Here is a 20,959-nt window from a genome sequence, read left to right on the forward strand (position 1 = left end):
TTAATGACCTAATGACAAACAGACCCACAATGACAGCATCAACCAGTTACAAAGGAAGTGTACCATGCTATAATTGTAGCAATTGTAACAATATCATCATAGGATCAACCATTACACACCCAATAAAGGTACGAAAATCAAACTTAAGGTCAATGCAAACTGCGATACCAAAAATGTGATTTACATGCTCAAGTGCCCTTGTGGCCTTGTATATACAGGAAAGACTGAAAGAAAAATCGAAACTAGGATAAATTAACACAAGCCCAATATCCATACCAGAAATGTAAAATCAGTCATCGCAGAACATTTTATTAAACATCATCAGTCAATTACAGTTTATGATCCTTGAAGTCATTGAGAAAAGAGAGGGCAGAGATAATAACAGCTTTCTCTTACAGAGAGAAAATTCCTGGATCAGGTTCCTGGACTCTATGAAACCACATGGTTTAAATGATCGTATGGAATTCTTATGCTACCTGTAACACCCTTACTGTGTGCCCATTGACATTTTGGTCTCAATCGTCTGATAATTGTTCTCTTATCAGCTTTCTGTTCTCACGTCTATTTTTTCAGCTATCATAATGTATGCATCTTTCTGAGTACCCCTCACCCTAACCTGTACCCCTAAAATTTCATCTCTATTTTATTCGATTCATTCCATTCATGCTCACCAAGATTACTCGTATACACCCATCTTTTCTACATTTGACTCTTTTATTTCAGTCACTTATTGTTATTATTTTTTTTAAGCCGTTGTTCTTGTCTCACTCCTACATCCTTTTTGCTAATATCTCTGGGATTTATTCTTCATCGTTTGATGTCTTACTCACATCTTGTAATTTGTTTTATTGATGTGTTACATATTTTTGAAATGTTGACATTTATTATTTTCTCTGCATGTTATTGTGTAATATTATACTTTTTTTGTAATTACTGTTCGATTCAAAATAAACCTTGGTACTTCATTGTTTATGTTCTTACTTGGTTACGGTCTTTTTACTACAGTCCAATATGGCTCTCATTTTCCAAACCTTGGCGTCAACTTTCTTTGGTCCTTCCTCACTTTCTATGAACCTACTCGCTTTAACTTTATTCAAGCCACACACGTTCTGAACGCTCCACCAATGAATACAAGACCGCTGCCATTTTCAGACCCGTAAGTTTACTTTTGATTGACTATCAATCACTCTGAAGCTATTACAATTTACCTTGATTTAATCGCACATGCACGCTTCCTTCACGTTTCCTAGTGTCTTGCTGTTTTCAATTTCACGTGTTAGCGACATTAATCTTTTAGTTCATTCGTGCCAATCCGTGATTACATTCATGTTTACACTGTCATTTGTTCACGCTTTGACGATGTCAGTATCGTCTTTAATTTTTCTGGCATCTTCATCAGCAATTCTGTTTAGGACTAATGAAACCGCTGGCTTTAAAATACATGCAATAAAGATTTGAGTCTGTTCGAAAGCCACTGTTTTCACTTTTTCCGTTTCTTTCGGCACAGTATCACTGCACAATGTATTTTTTTAATGTTTGACACAGTCACACCGTTTTCTAAACAATTCCCATCTTCGAATTCTATAGAAGATTTCCGGTGTTCTCAGTGTCTTTCCTATTTATTTCAAATTTTGGGTATTTCTAGTTTTGAACACCAGGGTAACAGGTGGAGGGATATCATTCTGTTTGTTTGGTGTTCATTATGATATCTTTGCTTATTAATTTTGTAGATACTTCACACTGACGAAGGGCTATTTTCTCAAAATGCATCGGGAGACATGTCTGAATGAACAGATGGATTAATGTATATTCAGATGAATTATTCTTGATATGGAGCAACAATATCATATGAATAAAATCAACTAAACAAATGATGAATTCATCATTCTTCATCCTTCACAACCTTCATCAAGAGTTTCAATTCCTGCTTCCGGCAGGCTTTAGGCTGTGCTTAAGGGGATGTCTCTTATTTAACCCCTTCACTGCGGCGGCTATTCTGCCGCAGTGCTAAGGGGGCGGGGCGGCCGCACGGCGCTCCCGTGCTCGTGATGGAACCGCTCCGTCACGAGCCTCGGGTGAGCTGTGCTTGTGACGGAACGGTTCCGTCACGGCCCCGCCCGCCCAATAGAACGCTCAGCGCAGGCACGGAATTCGGGCCGTGATGGAACCGTTCCGTGACAAGCACAGCACACCCGAGGCTTGTGACGAAACGGTTCCGTCACAAGCATGCAAGGGGTTAAGAAATGCTACCTACTTACATTCCCAAAATTGCCATCCTAACAGAGGTGCAACGAGGAGAAATAGGTTTATTTCTCCTTGTTATTTGCTGTCTATATGTGCTGCATTCTGGAAAGATGAAAATGCCTCTGAGGATTGTTTTTGTGCAGGAAGGTGTCCCTTCTAATTCTACCCAACACCTGAGAGAGATCAGGAAGGCGCTATATTTTAATAAATATGGCACATTTCTGCTCTCTCTGTTTGATGTAGTACAGCAAGTTGCCTTGGTGCTTTGAAGTGTATCAAAAGATATTAAATCTGGACCTTTCTGTTTAGCAGGACAGAAGCTCTGCCACTTTATGGCGCTGCTCCTGGTCTACCAATATTTATATGAGACAAATAAGTCTCAACTTTTGAAGATGCTGGCATACTCTCTTGGATAGTTTTACAGACTCCAAGAATCTTAAGCCCCACACTACTGTTCAACAGTTGGAGTCAAGCTCAATCACTCATTCTAGCCAGGTGTCCGAATAAAGTTCAGGCCACTATCAGCAGGTCATCGGGTTCTTGCTCAGCCAAGCCCCTATTTTCGGCCAGTTCAGCACATGAGACTAAAACCAAGGCCAGTTAGCCTTTCCTCAGTCTCTTGTTAGGCAGGCCATCAGTCAGCAAGATCTACCATCATCATAATCTTCTTCTGGTCTTTCACAAGTTCAATTGTGTTTTGATAAACTGGTTGTGGGAAGCAGTTCTTGTAGGGCATACTGGCCAGTGATTGGTGGCAAATCTGGGTCTAGTCCTAAGAAAATTTCTATGCCCCGACCAAACTTCATTTTAGCACTTTCTGAAATGTTCCATCAAACAGTCCCTGAATGCTCTGCTCCAAGGGTCTTTCAAAATACCAGCACCCCTTCACCAGTTTGTGAAACTCTAATGCTCATCAAGTGGCTATCCTATTTAAATTTGGGAACTCTCCCTGAAAACCAACCCAGACAGGTACTATAGCCAAGCACCATTCTCACTTTTGATGGCAGGTTTGCAGGAAGCAGAGCAGCTTTAAAGGATCCCAGACAATATAGCACGCTTAAGTATAACCACGTCGGTATGGAATGTGCCAGTCAGTTGTTCTTCAAGGTCATCAGTTTTTCCTGTCCACAATCCAACATATGTACCAGTAGTTGATCCTGTCAACCCTCCTACCAATAGGGCATGGCATCCTGCCTTCTCCAAGGAAGTGCCTTTTCACATCTCATCACAGTGCTTACTACTGACAACACCCCTGAAAGAACCCAGCAGAACTAATTCAAGTATTACCCAAGTCCTCAAGCAGAGACACCCATTGTATATCCAGACCTTGTTGTTTCCCTGGTACCACTTATAGATGACTTAGCTAAAGTTAAAACGTATGCAGCTATAAATGTAAAGATTTTTCTAGGACATCCGGCTGCTGTACTTTTGCTCACATCAATGAAGGGTTGCCATTGTAGTCAAGAAGTGATATTTTTGAAAATCAGTCATGTGAAAGAGGTAAATCTCCGCTGCAGTACATATATGGCACCTAACATTTATGCCACTTATGGTTTTTTGCAGCATTTTTAGGTAGCAAGCCAATTATTGTTAGTCAATGTTATACCATGTTTAAGGGTCAGAGCATATACATTGTGGACTGTCCAGTAGTTATCCAGTGCCCATAGTAAAGTACAAGCACATCTACTAAGAAAAAATGGGGAACTACACAAAAAGATTAACTTACCTATAAAGCAAAGTGCAATTTATGGGATGCCTACAATGGTGACACACTTTCAAGGAATAGCCCTTTGCTTAATCAAACTGTGGAATTCATGAGAAGCACACAAACTATGAAAAATATTCACTCCACATGACCACCAATCCTACAACCTGCCCTATACACTTTAAAGTGCACCAACTGAGCATACACTACGAGTTGCACTGTGAATCAATTATATCCTAGACCAACACTACCCCAAACAATAGATATAATATACACATACTCCAAATACGCCAACACATTTGTGTATTCATTCATTTTGGTGTTTGATATCATATCAGCATTGCTTGTTAGCCACTTTATTATGTTCTGCATAGAGTTGAGTGAAAATTATGCATAATACAGATATGTGTCACTATGTGGCCCATTTCTGAATACATAAGATGAACGTCCAGTGCCTGAAGTATCTATGTTTAATATGTTATCCTTTATGCAAACTACATTTCTAGGTACGTTGCAAGCCCTTTTACTAGCAAACTTCCAACAAGATTAGCAAATTGATCTCTTAGAAAGTATAAGAGTTAGGTTATAGTAGAAAGCTAAGATGGAAGCAAAGATGTCTTTAGTAACTTCATGTTCAAAATTATGTTTAAAAACTAAACAACAAATGGAAACACAAAACATGTATATTAAATTGGTGAAAGATGTCTAAAAAACAGTTTTTTTTCAAAGTTCAATCTTTCCAATCAATGTTACCAGAAAAGGAAAAGTATTCAATTTTCATTTAGTAATGGAGAAATTCAGTTTGGGAACAGCTAGAGATATACTTCTTCCACTTATTTTAGTAATTTCCAAAAATCCTCTTTAATTTTAAAGTTGAATTTTAAAATATTATAATGAAAATGACACTTTTAGAAAGTTAATCATAAAACAATGTGTTTCTGTGAGAGTAATATATATATGTGTTCTTTGAATTCAGTTGGTATATAAATTCAACTTACAAAAAATTAAACAAACATAAACCAACATATAATGAGACAAACCACAGAACTAGATTATGACACATTCTTCGATTTTTATATTTAAATCGAAAAATGAGTATCCTCATTTATAATTAATATATACAATACATGGCCAATCAGGGTCCAAGATGTACTAATATGAAAAGCGCCACAATCCCACAATAATCACAAAAATCCAATTTGTAGTTTGTTTATTAGTGATTATTGAGGCTCAACATATCCACTTGACATAGCAAATACTTTCTGACCATAGTCCATTCATATTGTAAATTCTGTTAAAAAAATTATTGAATTCAGGTGATCAAAGTAAGAGAGTGTATAATATTGACACTTCAGATTTCATTGGCTAAAGAGACCAGGTGGCCATTTTCAGGACTGACTGTTGAAAACAAAGCCAAAGGGGGGCCCTGAGGAACCGAAGAACTCACCAAAGAAGAAATAGTACTGTACATGTAAATCCAACACATATTTGATGAAAAATGTAAAGGCATGCACAACTGTAATTCTTCAAATAATTTGTATTTACGGTTATGAAGAATCCAACCAGCAACAACCTCCACAAATGATAGCTTCATGAACAGTTCTGACACCAAGTCGCTGTAAATGTGAGTGTAAATGTAGTTGAGCTTATATAGCGCACAGCTACCCGCAGTGGGTTTCCCGGCGCTTGCTTAGGGAACCCTTCCTGGTATTCCCCTGTGAGATAGCAGGGTATCTACAAGGTGAAAGTCAGGCATCCCGCCGCGACGGGCCATTGTGGAGATTAAGCAAGCTATTGCCCAGAGTCGCAGAGTGTGAACCCGTGAGTCGAGGAGGCACCGGGGCGAGAATTATCAAGTCCGTGGAATTTTTAGCCCAAGATCCACCGAGGCAGGGAATTGAACCCTGGTTCAGGACCGATCTCAGCTTCCGGGTCTGCTGCCTCTAACCCCTGAGCCACACTTCTCCACTATAAATGAATGCATTGTGAACATATGTTTGTTCATACTTGTTTAATTCATTATGAATTGCATTTATATACCAACTGGATTAAATGTACCTATAAATGACTCCTTCAGGAACTCATTGTTTTATGAATAAGTGTATACCCTGGGGTAGTACTGGGAAGTCCTAATTTTCCCACTTATAAGAGGTTGGTGGACCTAGGCAGAGTTCGCAAAGTTAAGCTAAACAGAGCTCTGCAAAGTGCCCAAAACTCTCTGCCATGCTAGGTGGAGTTCTGTGAGCGGCAGAGTCTGGTACTGCACGATCAGCATCACGCAGAGCACCAGAGGATACCCCCACAACCCCAAACTTACTTTGAATGCGTAGTAAAGACATGCATTGAAGAGGCATATATGTGGCAAAAAATATGTGGTAACAAAATACGTGGTAAGGGCACAATGCGGCAAAAACCTCACTGTAAAGGCTATTTCCCTTTTGGTTCTAGTATGTCTCTCTAATAATGAGACAAAGGGTGAAACTTTGGGTATTGGGTGGGGAGTGGTTTGGTACATCCACATCATATTTTGTAAGGCTATTTTGCCAGCAGTATGATTAATAACATCAAGCTATAGGCATTGTGTTGTTAATTGGCTCATTCTCTCTACCGTCTTGTTAGCTATGGCCTTTTGGTGACCTTTTGGTGACATGTAGTCACGTCCTTTAAGAACTTTGTCATGAGATCAGTGGTGAACTGTACTCCATTGTCTGTCACCAATATTTCTGGTACTCCTTCCTCTAGGAATATCTCTCTAAAACATTATATTATTGCCAGGGTGGTGATGTGATTGTCAATGTTGGCAACCATTATTTTAGAATGGTAGTCAGCCAATCTTAACAAAACCTTTCCTTAAGCGCCTAGTCGCTTCACCCGGCATATTATAGGACTTCAACAGGACTTAACGGGACTCTGTTGGCAACTCTTACTATGTCACTGGTCATGTAACTGCTGCAATCCCTACCTTTTTGATCAATTATGCAATCTAATCCATGTTACTAGTAGCAATTCTATACATGAGTTTTGGGAAGGCTCCTGCTTAGATGTTCTTCATGAGCTAATTACACAAGTTGTTCTCTAAGATACTTTGTAGGAATAATTCTGGTACCTCTCGGCAACCTTTCATCTAGAATATTAAGTTAATCTTTACTTTCCCATGCACAAAGATTTTGATTACTTTAATGTGGACTCTTTATCTTCTTTGGAACTCTGCTCTTGTCGACGTAACCCTTCATGCAAAATAGCCAGTACAAGGAATCTCATTTTCCCAATCCTTCTCAAGGGGTAACCAAAAAATGAATTATTCAAAATATTTTGCAACTCTGCTAAGAACCCGATGTTGAAATTGTAACTTTTTAGACCAAAAGTCGGCCAACAATCCTTAGCATGGTACAAGCAGAACCTTTTATAGTGAATGCATGGATCAAAGATTTGTAGTCAATGCAGATTACAAATTGTAATCCCCACAAAAATGCCTGACTGCTCCCAAACACGCTAAAGCCTCTGTTTCCACTTTCAAATAGTTCTTCTCAGCATCTTTAAGGGTTTTTAAGGTAAAGGCAATTACAGTTTCTTTATTGCTAATGGCTTGTGCCAAGGTATCCCTCAAACCTTTGGAGCTAGTGTTAGTAGTAAGAATAGTTTTGTGGTCCACATCAGAACCACTAAATAGGGAGATTTAGAAACTTCTGCCTTGATAGTGGTAAAAGATTTTGCCATCCTTGGTACCACACATAACGGGCATAATGCCTGAGAAATGTTCTCAAGCGATGCACAATACCAGAAAGTTCTTCAAGTTTAGAGTAGAACACAGCAAATCCTAGGTAGGACTTGGGCTCCTCTTCATTGCAGGAGGTCTGGGCCTTTTTCCGCTTCAACTAGGTCAATTTTATGTTTCACTGTGTCTTTGGAGATATTGTGACCCAAATAGGTAACAAATTTCATCCCAAATTGGTGTTAAGCAAGCATCCCTCAACCTGCTTAATATCTATACTAAAGTATCATTGTGGGATTTAATGTCTTTACCATAGATTAGAATTCCATTCTGAAAGCACACAACACATTGAACACTGTATACAATTTGTTGCCGAATTGTTGAAATACTGCAGCTGCAGAATCTATTGAAATACTGCAGCTGCGGAATGACATGCATAAAGACGAGAGATGTCTAGACTCAGGAGTAGAGGTTTACTTGGTGATAGGCAGTTCACACATCAGTCTCGATAAAGCATGAAGCCTCACCAATCAAGCTTAAGGTTTCCCCTAATTTTGGAAGGGGATGGCAATCAATCCACAGTTCTTTTTGATGCCTCCACCCCAGTAGGTTTGACTCATGGTTTGTGATGTAGACCTTGCCAGAGTAGATCTTTATTTGAAGGAACCAGTGGAATGGGGTAGTTTTTGTTCGCACAAGTTTGTTGTGTAAAACTGGAATGGTTTACCCTTGCTGATTATTATACAACCTCGGGCAGCCCAGGGTTGATATCTAAATCGCCCAGGCTGCATGTAATGATTGAGAGTACCCTATTATTAAAACCTTGAACAATATTCCAAAAGCTAGGGCACCAGGCCTGGACTCCGTCCCAGAAGACCTTTTTATGCATGACAAGGACCTTTGGGCCACTTATATCCACCTGCTAGCTAGTGGCATTGCAATGGGCTCATTAATACCAGAGTCCTGGAAGGGTACCGAGATTATCCCAATTTTTAAAAAGGGGGAGTGCTCGGACCCAGGAAACTATAGGCCAATTAGCCTTATTGCCTGTATACAAAAGGTAGTGGCAAGGCTCTTACTGCAGCGTATTCAGGGCTGGATAGAGGAAAATTATATATTGTCGCCCCTACAGGCGGGGTTTCGTAGCCATACCAGTACGATTGATCAAGTTTTTAGATTTGTTTTATTATATTGGTGTGTAGTGCTACTAGGGGGGGGTATGCTCTTTGCAGCTTTCGTTGATCTTAAATCAGCGTTTGATTTGGTGCCTCGTACTTAGTTGTGGGCAGCCTTACAAGAACAGGGTATTCCATTGGAAATCCTGTCACTCCTAATCAGATTGCACGAAGACAATTTTGCCCGAGTCCGCTGGAACCAGCAGGGAAGTGTAACTGATAAATTCCCTATCGCAAGGGGGGTACGCCAAGGGTGTGTACTTGCCCCTACACTCTTCTCACTATACATCAACAGGGTGATCAGCTATTTTGAACAGCAACCAACCGATGCCCCCAAGTTGGATGGCAAGCTGATCCCCCTGTTGATGTTTGCTGACGATACGTTATTGATTTCAAAGACACAGCAGGGCCTCCAGAAGGCCGTTGGAATCTTCGAGGCTTTTTGTAATGACCATGGTCTTGTCATCAATACATCTAAGACAAAGTTCATGGTCCTGCATAAAAATACATACGCCAGAGGGAAGGTGGTTATGGATGGGGTTCAACTGGAGCAGACCCAAGTATTTAACTATCTGGGCATAACCATATCATCCAAATTAGACTGGAAACAGCACACCAACCAGCTGATTACGAAGCATGACAGGAGCACTCACTAAGGAATTTTACTTATCTCATACCAGGCCAATAACCCCGGTTCTAAAGATCTCTGATGCCAAAGTTGGAGCAGCAGTTCTTTATGGGGCGGAATTATGGGGGCTCAGTAACTTAAAAAGGTTGACGGGTGCGCAGAATACATTTTTACGAAACATTACAGGCTTACCGGCTTCCACTCCACTGATCCCTCTCCACTACGATTTAGGGCCTCATGGCCTCGAGGATATGGCCAGGTACAGATCGGTTGCCTACTGGAGGAGATTATGGGTTACCCCAGAACTCTCCCAGTATGCACGGGCCTTCCTCGAGGTGAGAGACTCCGATAAGGCCCATAAAATACTATGGATGAAGGGGGTAAAAGGAATATATAAGGCTATGGGATTATCCCCATTATGGAATGACCCAGTAGGGAATTCTTTTCCACCTAGAAAAATATTTCGAGACCTTTACTGGAACATGCTGGAGACAAAGAGACTTGGCCGCTGTACTGAACCATCTTTTACGGCAGATTTCCTAGAACTTAAGCATTCTCCGGCCTTTGAGGCTTATTGGGACTGGATTACTATCCCAGGAGACAGGAAGAAATATCACCAGATTAGGGTGGGGACATTACCACTAAATGCTCTCACTGCAAAATGGCATGGGGGACAAAGTTCGGCCTGTCCCTTCTGTCCCGATCAGCGGGAAGTCATTGGGCACGTTCTCTTTGACTGTCCAGAATATAAGGTACCCAGGAGATCTTGGTTAAAACCTATCTGTGTCCAGTTGGGTCTCAAAACGGGTTGTGAGGCTGTCAGGATTTTACGAACTGAGACTCCCAAGCTGTAATTATAGCCATAGCTAAATTTCTTCACTGGATGTGGATAATTCGGGCCCGTAAAATGAGCCTACAGTAATTATGGCCTGTGACACTTGAGATTGTAAAATGTTACCAGTGATTAAAGTATTTAATGATTAATTCTTTTTTTTAATTTATTTTTTTTAATATTTTTAAAGAATGAAATGAATTATATATCCATATAATTTACTTAATGACTGTAATCTATGGGTTCTATGTTTGGCAGTAGGCCAAAACAATTGTTAATTGAGAGTTGAAGTGATGAACTGTGGATTCTATTAGCTGTCAATGAAGGGTAATTTTAAAATATTAAATTGTAATTGTCTTTTATGATTGAAAAAAATCGAAATAATGACTTTTTTGAATTTGAATTTTGAATTTGAGTACCGTAAGTCACACTGAAGGATGGCCAACCAGCCTAGCAAGCAACAGAATCTATGTCTCAAAAGTAGGTTTGCCCAGCTAAACCTAGACTGCTGGCACATGTGCAGTAGCACATGTTCCTTACAAAAGCATCTGCCAAGCAAGGGTCAGAGTGAGCAACTCAGGTTTTGTTGATATTGAAATAATGTCCAGAAAATAAATGAAGATGGAATTGTAGGTGAGGGCAGCAGTCCAAAACTGTATTAATTAGCCACAAATTCTGATGTGTTATCTTTAAATAAGCCGTCGTTTGTATTATCTCATGTTTGAACAGGAATAATTGCTGCATCACTTGGTCAACTCACACTATATCTCTTGTCCTTACAGTTATGTCCTAACCAGTGATACATATGTGTAAATTATTGTTATCCATGTTTTCTTAAACCAATATTTTGTGCACTTCCTCCTCACTTAGAGGATAATACAGGTAGTCCAATTGAACTTGTTGCCACTGTTGTTTTTGGGGACATTTATTCTCTAACTAGAGAAATAGTAAGACATGTTAAATGGCTGCTTACAGGAACACTTTAGAAAATTGACTGATTGTTTCATCTTCATCACGTAATTGGGCATGTATTTTTCGTTATACCTAAAAATCATCAAGAATTAAGACCCTGTTTTGATAATGGATAATTGAACAACATTTCAATCAAGGATAGACATCCTATGCTAAGTATGAAAAAAGGTGGTGAGTGTAAGATGACTTTCCACACCTCTTCGGGCATCAAATTATCACTTCACACTATTTGAGTTGTGCAGCCTTCCTACAGTTTTTCTGCTTTCATTTTTCTCTGATATCTTAAATTGGATTGACTTACTTTTCTTGGACAACATTTTGGTACTTTAAATGATCCTTTCGGAACATCAAGAAGAAGTGGGCATGGAATTGTTCAGGCTCCAGCAACATCATTTGCATTGTAAGCCACAGACATTTAAGCTTGAACAGGAAGACATTGAATTGTGTGAGTTTAGATTAACCTCATCTGGTCTTTCTCTGGATCTCATTAGAGTGTATGCTATTTTTGATTTGCCATCTCTGATAAGTTGTAAAGAGACACAAGGTTTCCTTAGATTTACAAACTTTTATTGTGAATTTAATGAAAACTGTGTAGACATTGCCCACCACACTAGTCAGATCATAAAGTAGATTTTGGAAAAAGTTGGGGCAATTTGGCTGTAAGAGCTTTTAATATATTAAAACAGTTGCTTGTGTAGGTCACTATCTTACATGACATAAATACATTAAAAAAGAAATTGGGGAATTAGGTGCCTCTGTTAGAGCAGTGGGAGCTATTCCAGAAATAAGAAGCCGATGGAAAGAAATATCATGTATTTTATTTTCCCATGTTTTGTTGGAGTCTGATTGTAATTATTCTGGGGCCGATTCCAATTTTGGTCGGAAGGGCTCCGAACCATTTTCGGAGCCCTTCCGACTGAATCGGTCAGTCCCGGCCGGATTCCTACCCAACCGAGCCATTCTGATGGGCTCGGTCGGGAAGGAATCCGACTCGGATTTCCGGATTACGGACGACAGGCTCAGAGAGTCTGTCCGCAGTCCGGAAATCCTCCAGTACTCCCCCAGTCGCCTTTATGCAACCGAGGGAGTATGATGGCAGCTTTTCACTGCCTTTTCGTGCCGGTCTGTCTGGCACGAAAAGGTAGTCGGAAGCTGTCTCTGGGGGCACCCAGCAGGGCCCCCATGGGTGTGAGGCCGCCAGATGGCGGCCTCGTTGATCGCTGTACCCGGTGGTAAGCACCTTGGGGTGCCGGCCACAGGGTACAGGGATGAACTGCACACCTGCTTTCAGCAATGCAAGCATGCCTTCCATTCAGGAAGCATGCTTGCATTGTAAGGAATACGAATGCAACCAAACCCTGTTAGGTCGCATCGTACTACCAGGGCTGTAACCGACGACAGCAGATCGGTCGGTTACCGCTCCTGCCCGATGTCGGACGGACTTAGGTCCGACCGACATCGGAATAGGCCCCTTAGTGTTTGAAAGAGCACTTGGACATGAAGAGGAATTGTAGTGAATGCAGACATTTTCTGATTGAGTTGAAATAACCATCTGAAATTCTTACTGACCAATGGAATTTGTAATGTATGAGACATCTTCACTAAAGAAACAATTGTCAAACACAATAGGCATTTTTCTTTACACATTACACTTTTGTCATCACTTATATTCATGTTTACTTAAGAACATTCAGTCATTCTTTCACATCAAGCATATAAAAGGCAACCCCTAGAGACATGTGATCCCTTGCAATGCATCTTGTTCCTTGATCTTGTCATGCTCAATGCCCAATAGCTAATCATTTTTGCTCCTGATATGTCCTGCACAAATTGGATTTTCCCTTTGTGAATTAACATTCATTTGATCTATCATGTTCTGCTTGCTGTTCTCAATGCTTCTTTTTTTCAAGTATGATGGTGGATGATCTTTCTTTGCTGGCGTTTGTCATCTAGACGTTATGGTCACCGCTAATTACATCTATAACCAACAATCACAGGATTGGCTAATTAGCTTTTACTCACACTTAATATGTCTCAAGGGGCCACCTGTCACCATATTTTCTACAAAGTGTGGCACCATAGATCCTGCATGGAGTAACTCTTCCCTAAGGCAATTTAGAAGGGCATCTGACAATCTCCATGTCCAGTCCTTATTAACTTAGTCTCACGAACTGATTAACATGATGTTGTCAGCATGCTGACAATGTTTTCAGAGTTGGAAAGCATGCATTATCATTGGTGTGGTATCTGCTGATGTCAACTCACTGATCTTACTTTTACCGTCCATCTTTTGACTAGGAGTTGTTAAAGAGTATGTGATGTTGCTTCTGTTCCTCCTATGACTTTGGTGAAATTACATAGGTTCCTGCTGAAATCAATGTTCTATAATTACAGTGCTTTTGAAGATTCATACTCCATCTTACTTTGGCATAGGACAATTCTATATAAATGTTGACAATTTTATGAAGCACAAAGCTGTGGAAAAATCACAGATGTGTCATGAACCTCTCACTCTAGAGGCTTAAGAGATGGTTGGGTGTATGTTGTGTGTTATACAAATGGCCTGTGCCACTGAAGCATCACTTTTTTTGACGGGGCAGTGGCGCAGGACTTTCAAACATATCGATGAGGTAACTCAAAGCCACCCTGCGTGGCTTTTGCATGACTTCATAGATATGGAGTAAGGCAAGGCAGTGCGAAGCACTGGGTTGCCTTACTCTGTATCAAGGAGGTGTTAAATGGGCGTAGCGGTGGGTGTTCTCATGCAACACCCATGGATTATGGCTCTGCTCCAGGTTTACAAAATTCATGTAAACCTGAGGCAGCATCAAAACCTTACGCCTCCTCAAAGCAGGAGTAACGTGGAGAAGTGTCATTTCTCCTCGTTTTTTCCTCTTTCCATGTGTGCTGCATTCTCCGGCACAAATAGTACGAGGAAAACGGCTCAATGGGTTTTGTGCAGGAAGGAGCCCCTTCATGCACAAAAACAATCATGTTAACAATTCAGACACCATTGCGCCATAGTATTGGGGTGCCTGCACTGGTGCTAGGCACCACATTTTGGCACGGCTGAAAGGACAGGGATTCACAATATCTTGTGAATACGATGCATTCCTGCCCTTTCAAATTGGTGTAGGTCAGTGCCTCAAAAAGATTTGCAACTCCGACCTGCGCCAATCTTTTGTAAATATGCCACTTGGTTTGCTATTATTGCAAGGTGGTAAGCAAGCACCCAGGCCAGCTATTGCAAATTTTATTTTCCTTTCCTAAAACTTTATAGAACATGTTTTACTTGGATTTTGTGGAATGGAATGAATTGCTAACTGAAACAAGATGTGAATTCATTTTATTTTCGTGCTGTATGGTATCAAAAGCTCAACATTTTAAATTAGAGTGTAGACTTTCTTTAAGCACAGCCCGTACTTGTTTTAGAAACAAAATGCAGCTGTACAGTTTTAAGCCTTTTGAAGTGGAAGAGAAAATTTTAAATAACCAGAACAACAATCTTTAGAAAATATTTTTTATTAAATGTTTCAAAAACGTGACCAAAAACCAGAAGTAGCCACTGCTTTATATAATACTCTGTATGTGATGGGCATGGAAACCTAAATATACTTGCAGGGCTCATTTCGTCATAAAGTTGAGTGGGCTTATAACACACGACTCCATGTAAATATTTAAGATGGATTTGAATTCTTTTCATTGCAGACCCCCAAACCGATACCTACATGTGAGATGTTTCAGTGCTCAAAAAATGACATGCTTGTTCCGATCATAAACACGAACTGTTCTTTTCCCGAGAAACTCAATTGCTCTTCTATCCAGAGAGTGTATGATCCTAATGCTGCAGATGGATGCTGCTACCGAGATGAGTGCCAAGGTACTGTGTCACAGCTTTATTTACTTAGCTCAAATAAAAGTGAAATGTCTTCTTGCAACCACAAAAAAAAAGATACTACCAGTCTACCACATACTTTAAGTGGGATAAAAAAGGGGACCTGTGGAGCTATAATTGGCGTGAACTATGTAATTAAGGCAGTGGCTTAAACACATAAACAGTTTCGGTGATTCACATAGCGTACCACCAGACTAGCAGTTTGGTGCCTCTATGGGCTTTTTGTTATTGCATCAGGTAAGTGACATACACTTAAACCTAGCCAGAACTATTAGCGTTGTCAATGGTTAACAGTTGTTTAACCCCTTGACTGTTATGCCTTTCCACCTGTAATGCTAAGCCCTTTTTTGGCTATTTGGGGTAATATTTGGGGTAGCCCTTTCCTTTCCCCCTGGGTGTACCTCTTCCACCTCAGTCCCTCTCCCAGCCTAGGACTTACCTGAAGGAAATGCCTTTGAGCTCGATTGTTTATTGTGATGTCTGCATTCCGCGCTGACATCATAATCGTGCCAGGGGAGGGGTCAGACTGAGATTGGAAGGGCTTCCTTGCCGCCACTCCTCATTGTTGGGTACTCGTACATGCTGGAGCTATCGGCAGCACCTGAGCTCCAGTGCCATGCACAGCTCCAGCATGTCCACAGCACCGAAGGGATCAAGATAAATGAGTAACAACAGTAATTTTATTGTAAATAATATTGATAGTATTTCACTTCTGATACTGTGAGACTGTGAAATAATCGTTACTGAGGTCTTTGCAAGGGGTAGTTGTCTTCAGAGTCTCAGTCACTCCTGCTATGTTCACTCTATGTTAGACATGCACACCCTTTTTCTATTCACATCCTGTCCATCGGTGTATCTTACACCTATTCTCTTTCCTCTTTAGCACCTTCTTTTCACTATGTCTTGAATGCACTTCCTCACATTTCCTTCCCTCACCACTTACCCAAATACACAAGGCCCTCACTTCTCAACTGCAGCTTCTTTTACTTTCACTGTGTCAATATGTTCACAACTGTTTTCCTTCTTAACACACATATTTACAGAATCACAATTGCAACTGGAATACCTGATTAGTGCTCTGTGCACTCTGCTGAGAGGCCAAGGATTGGAGAATCTTGTATTCTGAACTTTCAGATGCACTTACATGCCCTGTGAGAAAATCACATTGCTTTAAGACTGAGCTCCAGATCTCTTAACCATGGTGGCTCAGTTCAAAATAGGCACTATGGGCCAGATGTATCCCGTTCGCAAATGCACAGATTTGCAGAATCATCCCGTTTGCGAACGGGATAAAGCCTTTTGGGATGTATCATCCCAAAAGGCATTCGTCAAATAGGGAATCGCACATTTTGCCATTACCTATGTTGTGAATGTATTTAAGGAATCACAGTTTGCGATTCCTTAAATGCTATGCAGGAAGCAAAAAAAATCGCAACCTGGCTTTAAGAAATCGTAAATTACCACCAACTACAAGATGGTGGTAATTTGCGAATTCCAAGAAAAAAGCACTTTTTTGCATTTTCTAGGTGCCAAGTGGAGTACATACATACCCTTAGGGCATGTTTGTGGGCCACATGTGCACACATGCATATTTTAGGGGTGCAACAGGATGTCCATTTGGCACCCTTGCACCCTTGAAATTGCATGCACAATATGCGAGTACCTACTCGCAAATTGTGCATGCAATTCCCATTCATTCCTATAGTGCTCTAGGCCCATAGGAATTAATGGGAAGCCATTCCTTATTTGTGAATCGCAATTTGCGACTCGCAAATACGAAATATGTAGGAATTGCAATTATTATTGCCAAACCTACATATATTGCATTTTTGATTTCATAATAGCGAATCGGTAAAATTCACTTTTATGGAATCACAAATTCCAATATTGATACATCTGGCCATAAACAAGAATATTATGCTACGCTAAAAATACAGAAACACTCAAAATCCTGGAGCAGCTCACTTAATCTTGCATTCCCTGGAGTTTTAAACGTGTAATATATATTTAGAAGCTAAATCACAGACATGGATTACTTTAACATCTTTTACAATTATTGTTGAAGAAATGTATCAATGATTTAAGGACATTGTAGGCACCAACATGAACACAGGGCCTGATAAGAACTTGTTTCAAAGTTCATTTTTAATAACTATCGGCTCTGAAACCCAGCGGGCCCAGCCCACCAAAAGACCTGAAAGCCACCTCTGCCAAACACACACATTCATCCAAGATGCAAACACTCTTCCACGTTCAGAAGTGACATGACCCAAAGAGCCATCAACAGGTTTGCAAGACCAAGCCCTTCAGCAAAGGCTTGGGTCTGTTTTTTTGTATTCCTGTTATTTTTTTCTTGCTGATGAATGGTTTGAGGTAATTATTATACTTTAGTCTATGGTTAAACTCTATGAGTACGAGTGCAAAATGAGTTTTTATTATTTATGTTCTGTTATCATTTACCATTGAGCTATTGAATTAATGAATTTCATGCATCGAAAAATCGATCTAAAAATAGATGACGGACCTGATTCATAAACTGTACTTTGTAGAGCATTGTTAGTACTACAAAACATACTACAAAATGTAAGTTTAACCTATCCACATGTGTGTGGAGTTCTTTGGCAGACGACAGAGTTTCCGCACACGTAAGAATAGGGTTTGGTAGCAAACATGGGAGGGACACAGGGGAATGGGCAAGAAAAGGAACACACTTATTCCTAAAGGGGGTGAGATGAGGGAGGAGTAACAGGGTTTAGGGAGAGTCAGGCAGGAGTTTAGGATGGGATGTCACCCACCTATACAAGAGTAAGCCAATTGCTAAACTCTGGGGTTGGAGAGATGTAACTTACACTTTTGTAATAAGTTTACTCTTGGAGTTTTTTAATACTGAAAGTAATACATTTACTCCAAAGTGTAAACTTACTCAAAAGTGTAAGTTACATTTGTGAATCAGGCACTCAGAATTCAGGTTAGAAGTATCTAGAATTGAGGATGTGTAAATTCTGTTCTAAGTTCTGATTTAGAAACATTCATTTGCTAGTGTTATAAATGAAATGGGGGTTCTGGTTGGCTAGGTTGTGCACCTAACCCAGGCAGAACCCACCACGCGTCAGGGCAAATACATTACACACCAAAGATAACCCACCAGTTATGGGGTTCTACCCTGCAACTGGTCTTCCAGCCCAGGGTCTGTACCCTTGGGTTGCATAGGGGTCAGAAGTGTGTCATTTCTCCCTCTCCGACCCCTCATTCTTAGGAGGAGTGGTACGACCACAGGGCAAAAATGTAGGGACTCTGATATCTCTTACCTCATCCTCCAGGTCAAAAGTGGTACCCTGAACCCGGTTCTCCAACCCTGGGTCTGTGCTCTTTGGGAGAACAGAAGTTAGTAGAGAGGCCTCTCACTCCCTCAAACTCATCCATCTGGGCTGCTGTGCCCTCCTCTCCTCAGTGATACTGCCAGACACCAGTCTGCATTCTCTTGACACTATGGGGTCCCCCTCAGTGGATGGTCTCCTGGTACAGACTAGGCTTCCTTCCCGGGACCCCCTTGGGGTACTCCCCAGGAGCTGGTACTGTGAATAGGGCACCCTAGGACTTCAACCACCGCCACATCTCACTCTATGCATAGAAGGAGCCTGGGACCATGTAGCCACCCACTACATTGGGAACTGTCTGGACAACTATGCACATCCAGTGTCCTCGGTTGGGAGGCACCTGAGCCACTCCCTTTAGGTTCACTCTCAAAAGCCTAACCTGGCCATACTCCAGAGGTCTGCCTTCTTTGCAAGGTCCCTGGGTTCAGAGAACTTACACTTTAACAGGTGTTGGCGTAGCACTGGAAAACAACAACAGAACATGCGTATGGCCCTTCAAAAGTGTTTACTGTTCTACCCTTCACCCATCCATTCAATGCTTTCCAAAGAATCCTCCACAAATTCCTCCCAAGACTAGTGAGACAGCTTTCGGCTGCCCCTGAACCTCAACTTCTACTGTTCAGGGGAGAAGCCATACCTTCTTATCAGAGTCTCTTTCATGGGGGTGTGCCTCTATCAGTCACCCCCTTCTGGGGCCAGTAGGGCAACCCTCCCATCCTGAGGAATATAATACTCCAGGCCAATTTTCCAGTCTGCCTCAGGATCCTGCACACTGCCAGTGCTTTCTCAGACTCCTGAAACCACTCATCTATGTACTCCCCCACCTTGATGCTAGGTACCAAGCCTGTGGGTATGTGGGTGGTATTTTAATTCTAAAATAGGGGCTCTCTGGGAGTGCTTAGATTCTAGCTTCACAGTGTTCACAGGTACCCTTTCATTCACCCCACAACCTTTACACATTTAAGTAAAAGGGAACACTGTTAACACCAACAGTATTGGCACAGAAACCTACAACTGATGCATTGATATGCTGACTATATTAAAAATGCGTACAAGATTAAAAACAAATCATATATAGAGAAAAGTGGAACGTTTCTTCTCCATCAAGAACACACCACACGATAAAATTGATAATTTTACAAAAAATTAATTAAAAACACAACATGAGAGATAACAAAGACATTAGATTTTGTCATTAGGTACCATAACCAATACAAAAATGCTACACACAATCACCCTAATGTATCAAACTTCATCAGCATTTCGGGTAGATTGAGAGCGGAAAAGAAAAGAAAACTGAGGGACTGTGGTATATTTGTAAACTAAACACTGTCCAGAATGGCCTGAACTCTAGAGAGGACTTGATGTCCATTATCTTACAATATCGCCTTTCCAGTATCAGACAGAGGGATTATAATCTCTGGGTATAGCTAGTGACGGCAACTCTATTCATAACAGATGTCAAGATGACTAAAAACTAGATCTTGGTACTGTATAACCATCGGTCTGTGAAAACGAGCGTTGGGTGTTTCTTACTTGAGTTGTGTCTCATTATCAATGTAGCTAATTATGGGCACCGTACTGTGAGATAAAAGTATTTTTTTCAATTTTTATTTTTACTTAAATGTGTAATGGTTGTGGGGTGAATGAAAGGGTGTCTGTGAAGAAATATTGTAAAGCTGGAATCTAATCACTCCCAGAGGACACTTATTTTAGAATTCATATTAAACCCTAGTCCTTTGAGTTCCAAAGGGTTCCTCTCTTTTTTTAAGAGATGGTACTTTTAACACTGTACTCGATATTGCTGCCACCACTGGTCCTCCACCTGCTGGACCTCCACCACTGGACCACCACGTGCAATGCTGGTGAGTCTAGAACTGTAAAACTATGCTAATGGGCCAACCTCTCCTCAAGAGCTAGTTTCTCTCTGGTGAAGGCCCATTCAGCCTCCACCATCCTCTCCAGAGCCTTCTCTCCTACACAGCCAGGTGGGCCAGCCGTAACGTCAGATCTCTCCCAGCCTGTCTATCCTTGAATTCCTTAGGAGATAGGGAATGGGAGGTGACACTACTCTCGGCACTAGACCCAGGAAAGGACTCCCTATCTATGGTGTCCTCTCTGTCTACTGGCATCTAAGCCTGGGCGGAGTTCGCTGAGTTCTGCCGCAAAGTGACATAAAACCTCTGCTGGGCTACATAGAATTCCACATGCAGCGGAGTGCCTTAAGGCCATAGGTTTGCTGTGATTTTCAGTACCAGGTAATTGTCCCATGCTGGAAAATCATAGGAACGGCACCACGCACAGCAGAAAAGAGCGCTGCTTTCTTTCTGCTTCTCAGGTAGATTTTCCTTCCGCGCAGCAGCATTCTCAATGCGAATTGAAGGTTTCTGAAAACGAGCAGTTGCGAGCATACTCAACA

General features: G+C 41.1%; 1 protein-coding gene across 1 annotated transcript in view; it reads left to right on the forward strand.

Annotated features, from left to right (window-relative positions):
* The window catches only part of LOC144824333 (uncharacterized), a 610,480-nt gene that overhangs the window by 337,953 nt on the left and 251,568 nt on the right, over positions 1-20,959 (forward strand). Inside the window, exon 16 of the mRNA XM_078683450.1 lies at positions 14,977-15,148. Coding sequence (XP_078539576.1) covers positions 14,977-15,148 — 172 coding nt within the window. The remainder of the gene's footprint in view (positions 1-14,976; positions 15,149-20,959) is intronic.

Source organism: Lissotriton helveticus, chromosome 3_1 (genome assembly GCF_964261635.1).
Source record: "Lissotriton helveticus chromosome 3_1, aLisHel1.1, whole genome shotgun sequence".
Taxonomy (NCBI): Eukaryota; Metazoa; Chordata; class Amphibia; order Caudata; family Salamandridae; genus Lissotriton; species Lissotriton helveticus.